General features: G+C 51.9%; 1 protein-coding gene across 1 annotated transcript; it reads left to right on the plus strand.

Annotated features, from left to right (window-relative positions):
- Window positions 1-53: 53 nt before the first annotated feature.
- WNT10B (Wnt family member 10B) lies at window positions 54-5,725 on the plus strand. The gene is made up of 5 exons (XM_066254817.1): window positions 54-285; window positions 1,180-1,299; window positions 1,435-1,697; window positions 3,432-3,805; window positions 4,453-5,725. The coding sequence occupies exons 2-5, from the start codon at window positions 1,226-1,228 to the stop codon at window positions 4,909-4,911; spliced, it is 1,170 nt and encodes a 389-aa protein (XP_066110914.1). The 5' UTR covers window positions 54-285; window positions 1,180-1,225; the 3' UTR covers window positions 4,912-5,725.
- The last annotated feature ends 4,203 nt before the right edge of the window (window positions 5,726-9,928 follow it).

A 9,928-nucleotide genomic window follows, 5' to 3' on the forward strand; every position in this document is an offset into this window, starting at 1 on the left:
GCTGCGGCAGCGCCGCCCGGGAGCTTCGCGCGAGCGGAGCCAGAGCCCCCGGTTCTGCGCTCGCCCTCTCGCTAGCATTCTCGATCGCTCCCTCCCTTCCTCCCTCCCTTCTTCCCGGAGGCCGCGGCGGCACTGGGAGAGCGGCGAAGAGGAGTGGCCCTGCCCTGGAAGAATGCGGCTCTGCCGAGGGGGCAGAGCCCGACACATTCTCCCCAAGGTCTGAGCAGCGCGAGCGGAGGCGACCCGATCCCGCCGGTTGCAGATCCCGAACCAGAGCAGCTGGAGGTAATCGGCACCGGGAGAGCGGGGAGGGCGGGAACACGCACACGCGGACTGGACAGCCACGCGGGGAGTCGGACAGACACGCGTCCGCCCACAGGGGCACAGAGATGCAGAGCGCCAGAGGTACTACCAGAAATAGAGACCTCGCAAATAAAGTAGTGCCCCCAGATTCGAACACGAGAGCGAAGGGGTGGGGACCGAGGTTGGGACCTGTGAGGACCCGATGGGCGACGTTGCGGAGGCGGGAACGTGTAGTTAAGACGGCGGCGGACGAGGAAGAGGACTCAGCCTGCGCGGCGCGATCCCTTTCAGGCGGAAACCAGTCCCCTCCCCGTCTTTGCCGCACGTGGAGCTTTCCCCTCCGTCCCTGCTGCGGAGAGAGGGGGAGAGGCGGTGGGGAGTCCATTCTTCCACCTTCTCCCGGAGGCTGCACGCCCTCGACGGCACCTGGGGCGACGCGCTCCCCGCCCCCACCCGGCCGGTGGTGGGAGCCCCCTCCCAGCCTTCCTTCCCGGTCCCGCGAGGGCGAGAGGCTGCGCTGGGCGGGGAGCGAGCCTGGGGCCCTTGCACGGGGAGCCAGGAGGGAGGGGCGCTAGGTGGGGAGGCGGTGTCGGTGTGTGTGCTTGAGTTTGACCAGGAGCGTCTGTGTGCCTGGCACTGTGTGCGGCGGGGTCGGCTCCGGGGGCGCTCGAACAAGCCCCAGCTGCGAGGCCCCAACTCCTTCAGGGCCCAGGGACTCTGACAGTCAAGGGGTGATTCCTACTGTTTCGTTTGGGAGCAGATGGGAAGGGTCGGTGGGTGACTCTGGTGAGTTAGGAGCCCGGAATTGGGCACCCTTCCACTGGCCGGGAGAGCCGCCCTGTTCCGGAGCCCTCCTCAAGTCTCCCTGCCCCGCAGGCCCTGATCCGTCTGCTGAGCGGGGCCTTCGGGCCCGGGCTTCGCCATGCCGGAGGAGCCCCGGCCGCGGCCTCCGCCCTGGGGCCTCGCGGGCCTCCTGCTCCTGGGGCTGTGCAGTCGGTGAGGAGCTTCCCCTGTCGCCCGGCCCCCTCCCCGCAACAAACCCTCAGCCAGAAGCGTTGCCCCGGGGCGGGAGGAGTCGGAGGGGGCGTGAGGCCCGGACTGCAGACCCAGAAACACCTTCTTGGTCCCCAGGGCCCTAAGCAATGAGATTCTGGGCCTGAAGCTGCCGGGCGAGCCGCCGCTGACCGCCAACACCGTGTGCCTGACGCTGTCGGGCCTCAGCAAGCGGCAGCTGGGCCTGTGCCTGCGCAGCCCCGACGTGACGGCGTCTGCGCTTCAGGGCCTGCACATCGCGGTCCACGAGTGTCAGCACCAGCTGCGCGACCAGCGCTGGAACTGCTCGGCGCTGGAGGGCGGTGGCCGCCTGCCGCACCACAGCGCCATCCTCAAGCGCGGTGAGCCTGGCGGGGCGGATCTGCACCGCCGCGGGGGCTGGGGCGGAGGGCAGGCCGAGGCGGGCGGAGGCGGGAAGAGACGGGTTCACGACTCCGGGAGGTGCCTCTCCGGGAATTCCCCCCGGGAGCCTCGAACAGCTAGGTCTGGCTACCCGTCTGGGCCCCTGCACTTCTGACTTCCACCTGCTCGCTGCCGGCAAGGCAGCTGGGTCCCTGCTCCCTACCCTAAGGCCCCCCTTTCCTGCTTCCACTCAGCTGGATCTGGATTGCACCTGTGAACAAGAGATGCCCCAGCCCTAGAAGCTTCAAATGCCCCCCCATTTACTCCCCTAATTTTCACCCCCTCCTTGCCGGAGGAACAAGCCCAGGCTGGTGTCCCCAGAACCTCAGTGGAGATGGGGTGCCGCCCCCAACCGTTTAAGGGTTAAACCTACTCTCCTAATTGCCGGGGTTCCCAGGAGTTGAGGCTGGGAACAAAGACCCTGATGGCTTTGAAGCAGGGGGCAGCCCCCTCCTTGTGCTGTGGGGGCCCCAGGTGGCTTTCACCTGAGCAGGTGAGGACTGGCTGGAGAACAGGTCACTGCTGGTCTGGTCTGAAGAGCCGTGGTCCGGGAGGCATCGCTGCCTTTTGCCAGGCCAGGCTCTGGTTTACTCCTTGAAGGAGTGAAGATCCATCCCGGTCACGGCTCAAGGTGGGGGCAGTATTGCGGGGACTACAGGGTTAATAGACAGCTGCCATCTGCGGGGGAATTCCCAAGACGTGTGCAAACAGCTTCACCCCTGGAGGGTTGGGGTTGGGGGGGATCAGGAGGTTGGGCTTGCATCCTGGGGTGGGAAAGGCCTGGCCCCTATGGAACTGCAATCTCTCATCCTCTCCGGGCTCCAGGAAAATGAAGAATTCTAAAAGGAAGTGAGGGATCCCTTCATTCTCCACAGGACATTCTGTAGGGGAAAGTTTTGATGCCCAAATGAGAAGCACGTCTACCTGAGGTTGGGAAAGGCTGGTTATCCTGAGCCTCTGTGACCCCAAAAACAAAACAAAAGAGCCAACATTTTAAGAGGGCCTTAGGGAAAATCACTCCCACATCTCTCCCCTTCCTAGCATTTTATAGAGTAACAGCAGGTTAGGATAAACATAAAGAGCAGTCTTAAGGACAAATATAAAACTAGAAACAGGAAAGGTGAAGGACAGCTCTACATCTCCAATGCTTTGGGTTTTGGGGTGGTGGAGGTTAGGCTGGTTAAAAGACTGATTAAAATAACCCTGAGGAAGAAGAAGAAAAAAAATGAACCCCAATGGCCTCTGCTTCAACCCCACCCAAGCTCCCTTTAGGGCTGGGGAATTTCTAAGGCTTTCAGATGTAGAAGTCAGTGAATACATCTTCAAAGACCACAGGGATTCCCTTGTAGTCAGCTCCCAACCCCAGGGGTCTTTCCCTCTAGGCTAGCTCTTTCATCCACACCTGAAAACCCCAGGTTTACAGAGTAAGAAGAAGCCTCAGAGATCATCTCAACCCATCCTCTTGCTTTATAAATGAGGAAACAGAGACTTTGTTTCAGTTCCCTTTCTTCTCCTGTGACTTTTTCCGCAAGAAGTTACTCAGCTAGCAACAGCAGGGTCAGGATTCAGTTAGGAATTTTTGGAATTGGAGAGTGGCTGTTTATTTCCCTCTGCCTCCCTACTCTCAGCTGCCTGTCAACCTTACCCCCACAATCACACCCTTTTATCCCCAGGTTTCCGCGAGAGTGCTTTTTCCTTCTCTATGCTGGCTGCTGGGGTCATGCACGCGGTAGCCACAGCCTGCAGCCTGGGCAAGCTGGTGAGCTGCGGCTGCGGCTGGAAGGGCAGTGGTGAGCAGGATCGGCTGAGGGCCAAACTGCTGCAGCTGCAGGCACTGTCCCGGGGCAAGAGTTTCTCCCACTCCCTGCCCAGCCCAGGCCCTGGCTCGGGCCCCAACCCTAGCCCCCAGGACACATGGGAATGGGGTGGCTGTAACCATGACATGGACTTTGGAGAGAAGTTCTCTCGGGATTTCTTGGATTCCAGGGAAGCTCCCCGGGACATCCAGGCACGAATGCGAATCCACAACAACAGGGTGGGGCGACAGGTACGTGTGTACAACTTATCCTGGGTTTCTCTAGCTCTCTAGGCTGGCTAGAGTTTGAGAGGCATAGCAGAGTAAGAGAATGAGATATGTTAGGTGATTGTCACCATCTGGGTGGCCTCAAGCAAGTCACTTAACATCAGTTTTGCTACGTAAAGAGAGTCTAAAGATACCTACTTTACAATGTCATTAAAAGTGAGCTAGCAAATGGAGCCCCCAGCAGAGTCCCTCATCCTTGACAGATGCTCATTACACAGTAACTATTATTACAGCTGTCTTCCTTATGGGATTTAGGAGTGCTCAGGGCCCAGACTCCCCATTTTAGCAGTGCTCACTCTAGAAAAAGCAGTGGACTGGGAGTTAGGACAACTGGAGTTCAGCCCTATTACTAGCTAGTTATCAATTGAGTTTCTGTTACCAACTAGTGATTGAAGATGGACAAATCCCTCTGTTCTGGCTTCAGTTCTCCAACCATAGAATGAGGGAGTCAGGCTATCAGCCTCTTTTTCTTCTGATATTCCAAAGTCATTTGGTCATTCTTGCCTCCATTTGTCCCTTCCTGTGCTTCTCTGTTCTCTCCCCTCTTCTGTGCCTCTGTACTCTACCCACTTGCTGCCCTTTCCTTCACCTCTTCCCTTCTGATGCTCTAGGTGGTAACTGAAAACCTAAAGCGGAAATGCAAGTGCCATGGCACATCAGGCAGCTGCCAGTTCAAGACCTGCTGGAGGGCAGCTCCCGAGTTCCGAGCAGTGGGGGCAGCACTGAGGGAGCGACTGGGCAGGGCCATCTTCATTGATACCCACAACCGCAACTCCGGAGCCTTCCAGCCCCGCCTGCGTCCCCGTCGCCTCTCAGGAGAGCTAGTTTACTTTGAGAAGTCTCCTGATTTTTGTGAGCGAGACCCCACTGTGGGCTCCCCGGGCACGCGAGGCCGGGCCTGCAACAAGACCAGCCGCCTGCTGGATGGCTGTGGCAGCCTGTGTTGTGGCCGTGGGCACAATGTGCTTCGGCAGACAAGAGTAGAGCGCTGTCATTGCCGTTTCCACTGGTGCTGCTACGTGCTGTGTGAAGAGTGCAAGGTCACAGAGTGGGTCAATGTGTGTAAGTGAGGGTCAGCCTCACAGCAGGCTGGGGAAGGGGAGGGGCACCTTTACAGCCTTTTGCTCTAATTTTTGTCCAAGGTCAATCTTGGCCTCTGGAAGCTCAAAGTATCTACCTGGAAACAGCTTTAGGGGTTGTGGGGGTCAGATGGAGTCTGTGATATGTGGCCTTCTCCTCACAGTTGAAAGGCCTTGGGGAGAAGATGTCACCCCTCTTCTGCTCCTTAAACACCTGGATGGACTAAGGTGAAATGCACTGTATTGCCTCCCTCTCCCCAACCCTGAGATTCCTTTAATTCTGATTTACACTCCTTTTGGCTGGGGAGACCCTAAAGTTTGACCACTCTTCTTCTTTGAGGGCTAGCCTCAGGCATTGTGTAGAACTATGAGACCTATATCTAGAAAGAAACCACTCACTCCATTTGCTGTTCTCAAACTTCTCTACTGCTGCCTAAGCCCCCTCTTGTGGGGTAATGGGAGGCAGTGGTACAGAGGTTTTTCTTAGGGATGGGACAGAGTGCTAGGGGGTGCTCTCCCCTGAGTCCTCAGAGTCACCTGTCCAGACACCATCTGCCCCCCATTCAGCTGATAAATGGGACCCTCCAAAGGAAGAGTTTTACCTACAGCTCTCTGAGCCTCTCTATCTTTCTTCAGCAGAAGGGGTGGGAATGGATAATTTATTGTACTGAGACTTGTTCTTGATTTCTGTTTGTAACTAAAATAAATTAAGTTACTGGATTGGTGGGTGCAGATGGTGGTATTTCTGCCCACACTTGGGATCCCAGTCCCTGGATTTTTTTTTCCAGGTGAATTCTCCTACCCTCCTACATTCAATGACTTTATTTATGTGTATCCTGCCTGGTTTCACAAAGGATTTAAACCTTTGAAATGGTCCTCAGTGAAGTAGTTGTCAACTCTTAGTGTGAAAAAACAGGGGGGATTTCTACGTATAAGGGGCTAGATATCCAAACATTTTACTCTCTGTGTGCCTCAATGCCAGATAATGCCTTGGTCACTGCCCTCGAACAAGGCTTGGATTTTTTCCTCCCCCCCCGTAAAGTTTTTAAAAAAAATCATTTTAGAGAGAAAGGAGAGAGAGAGAGAGAGAGAGAGAGAGAGAGGGAGAGAGAGAGAAAGAAATGTCAACTTCATTGGTTGATTCTTGTATATGCCCTGACCAGGGCTTGAACCCACAACCTTGGCATATTGGATGGTGCTCTAACCAACTGACCTACCTGGGACCAGGGCTCCCTGTAAAGGTCTTGGTAGTAAATATATTAGGTTTGTCGGTTTTGTCACAACTACTCAACCCTGGATTAACTACTACTCAACTCTACTGTTGTAGATCAAAAGCAGCCATAGACCATATATAAACAAAAAGATGTCTAATAAAATTTAATTCACAAAAACAGACTGCGGGAGCAGATTTGGTCCTCCAGCTGTAGTTTGTTGACCCCTGCTCCACACCATGAGGTCACCTCTTTTCTAGGGGTTTCAGTTCCTGAAGGTATCTCAACATCAAACCTGGACTCAAAAGAGCAGGTGCTTTTTTCTCTGGCTCCAAATTAGAGAACTTGGGAAGTAGACACAAGACTAATGGGAAACACATAAAAGGGGCTCCCATGTTCAAAATGGAAGCTTTTTTTGCTCTGGAAACCAGAAAAACCAGCATGCTCTCCCACTGAATTATTTGTGTATGTATTTTGTCCTTCCTTATTCAGAGCTCTGCTGCATTTAACGTTAGTGAAATAATTCCTTTATCTTTTAGGAGATAACCATAACTAGAGAAAATAAAATGTCTTTTTTCTTCTTCTTCTTTTCCAAGTGAGAGGAGGGGAGATAGAGAGACAGACTCCTGCATGCACCCAGGCCGGGATTCACCCTGCAACCCCCATCTGGGGCCAATGCTCTGCTCACCTGGGGCCATGTTTGCAAACCAGCTATTTTTAGTGCCTGAGGTGGAGGTTTCACAGAGCTATCCTCAGTGCCTGAGCCATTGCACTGGTACCAATCGAGACATGATTAAGGGAGGGGAAGAGAGAGAGGCAAAGAGAAAGAAAAGGGGGGATGGGAAGGGGTGAAGAAGCAGATGGTTGTTTCTCCTGTGTTCCCTGACCAAGAATCGAACCCAGGACATCCACTTGCTGGGCCAATGCTCTACCACTGAGCCAACCGGCCAGGGCCAGCAAGATGTCTTTTATTCCAATCTTTCTATTTCTAGTCCAATATATTTGAAAACAAACCATTATGTTCCACTTGGAAAAAGGATATGCACCATACATTTAGAATTTTACAAGTGACTGTTTGTGGGGTTGCAAGATATTGACTCTATAGGTCATCTCCTGGGCCAAGCAATGTACAACTAGAATGTAGAATGTAGAACAGTAGTTTGTTATACTCTTCCAGGGCAATGATTTTCAACTGGTGTGCTGCAAGAATTTTTAAAACTGCAATACTATTTAGTTAGGGGCACTGACTTCTTTCCCCTAAATTATCAAATAAAAAAATAACAGCCAACACAATAACTGTCTGGTGTGAATGAATCAAAACTGTACCTACTTTTTGTCAGATTGGCAAAAAATATATTTTTGGTGTGCCACAGAATTTTAGTAATTAGTTTATGTGTGCCATGAGGTGAAAAGGTTGAAAATCACTGCTCTAGCTAATATATATATCTGCTACCCAGATTACTCTCAAAGTCAGATGAAATAATGGTAGTAAGAACATTTTAGAGGAATGTTAGGTTAGGGCAGTACTTTATGGCAAAATTTTATGTCCCAAATATACACTTGAGCATTGAGAATTCTGGGTTTGGAAATTTGATGGAGGCACTGACTGAGTCCAGTGAGTATGTGGCAGGGTGGGGGTGGGAGAGTAGGCGAGAGAGGGATGCAGCTAGATTGGACATAGAATATGAGAGAGAATAATGATGAGGAATATTCAGAATGGGAATCTCGCACACTCAGGAAGAGTGAGGAGAATCTCTGGTCGAGTCACAGTAAGAATATTTCAGCTTTTTTTGGTTTCCATCCTCTGTACTCCCTTTGGCTCCTCTCTAGCTCTCATCTTTCGTCAGACACACTCTGTGGCAAACTTAAGTCCCAAACCACAACCTTGAGAAATTCCAAATGGATTTTGTCAGCAAGGCCAACACCCCCCAATCCCTGCTCCTGGCACATGTTCTGGGCTCAGGCCCAGATCTGGGGTCAGTGGCAGGAGTGGGAGTGTGCAACCCACAGTGTGGGTGGCTACAATTTCAGCTTTTACTTGGCTCCAGTGGAAGCCAGAGGGAGGGAGAAAAGCCGATAACTGTTAAGTCAGGCCTCTTTGCCTTCCTCAGCCCTAAATGAGCTCTTCTCCCTTAGCCTTTAAAGTGATCAGGAAGCTGGGGAGTGGCAGTGGTTGGCTAATTGACAGCTGGGCAGCATCTCTCCTATCTTGGCTTTTGTTTGCACCATGGGATGCACCTAGTGATGCTGCAACAGACACTTTCCTCTCAAGACTCCAAAGGAGTGAAGGATGGAAGGGCTGGGAAGTTCTCCAGCCCCATCCATCAGTTCTGACTGAAGTACTATGGTACTTGCTGCTTACCATATTAGGCTGACATCATTTCCATCCTTCTGTCACACCTGAGACCCAATCTTGGGAGGATCTGAAGTCTTAGGCAGTAACACTGACAGGTTTGCTTCCTATAATAATGCCTCAAGTAATGTTGCTGTGGTTGGGTACTAGGGAGGGGGGTTGTAAAGCATAGTTTTTATGATCAGTATAGGGGCATAACCTGGTGGGGTGTTCCTAGAAAATTCTGGGGGGAAAAATGGAAAGAGTAAAGTAGTCATGTGGAAGTATTATGTGGAGGGCCCACTCTAGGTGTCTGTAATAATACTGGAGGAGTCTTTTGCCATTTAAAACAGAAAGCTTAGCAAGTTAAAGGCCATTAATGGCAATAGCCTGGGACAGATACAATTCTCTTTGTTATAAACACGCTCTTTGTTATCCATTTCATCCCTCACCATCTTAAATTAGGGTTCTCTTAGCTTCACATTCTAGGGTCATGTTATTCACCAGGTCAAAATATGAAAGAAAACAAAGTGAAATTAGAGAAAGAGACTGGTGAATGCATACACCAGGGATTGATGGGAGTAAGAGGCAGACATAGTGTGACTACCTACCAGCCTATTTCCTCTTGGAAGGAAACAAGAAACAAGGCCAAAAATCCAGAAAAGCAACGATTTTGGTTCAGGGCTTAGGGAAGAGCACGTATTCCCTTATACTGCTGTAAATGTAGAGAGAGGGAACTTAGAAAACCTTCTTCTGTTCTTAGCATTGCTAGTGCCCTTTTTCTATGACAGCCTTTAGCATTCTAAAGCAGCTCTGAGCTCTAGGTGCAGAAGTGAGTATAAAGGAAGTGAGGGTTGGCAGGAATAGAGAAACATGGATGCAACGTTTCACTTTCCTTATGGTACTAAATTTTCATAATCATCTAGGTACACTTCCTCAAACCACACCTCTGAATTAGGCTTCAACCTTCAACATTCCAATTTCCTAACTGGCCCAGAGTTCAGTTGTTTCCTTCAGTCTCTTAAATTCATCACTCTCCCTTCTCTTCCCTATGGGAAAGGGTATCTTATTCAGATCCCAGAGTGAGCAGTAACACTGGTGTAGGAGAGTTCTCAGGTGGATGTTGCCAGCCCTAGTAAATAAAGATGAGGTCTGGAGAAGTTAGGTGGGCCACAACAAGGTTTATTCACTCATACCCCGACCCTGGGCCTCCTGTTCCAAGGAGCCTTACGGCCACAGTCCTTAATTTCTAGGTATCATCCTGGAACTTCGTATTGTCACCTCACTCCCCCTACTGCTTCAAACTCATTCCCCGGCTTCCGCCTCCACTGCACACAGCCTTCAGTCCCTACAACAGCCCCAGCCCGGGCTTCAACACTAGCACCCTGTTGCCTCTGCTGCAGCCGCTGCCATGGTGATGGCTCTCGCGAGAACTGCCTCTCGCTGCCGCGCAGCTCTCGCGTGA

This window comes from Saccopteryx bilineata, chromosome 2 (genome assembly GCF_036850765.1).
Source record: "Saccopteryx bilineata isolate mSacBil1 chromosome 2, mSacBil1_pri_phased_curated, whole genome shotgun sequence".
NCBI classification, from domain to species: Eukaryota; Metazoa; Chordata; class Mammalia; order Chiroptera; family Emballonuridae; genus Saccopteryx; species Saccopteryx bilineata.

Bases quoted from the DNA above. Each gene is read 5' to 3' on its own strand.
- WNT10B (XM_066254817.1), top strand. From the start codon at position 1,226: ATGCCGGAGGAGCCCCGGCCGCGGCCTCCGCCCTGGGGCCTCGCGGGC. The intron at 1,300-1,434 runs GTGAGGAGCTTC...CTTGGTCCCCAG, and splicing joins CTCCTGGGGCTGTGCAGTCG to GGCCCTAAGCAATGAGATTC. The intron at 3,806-4,452 runs GTACGTGTGTAC...CTGATGCTCTAG, and splicing joins ACAACAGGGTGGGGCGACAG to GTGGTAACTGAAAACCTAAA.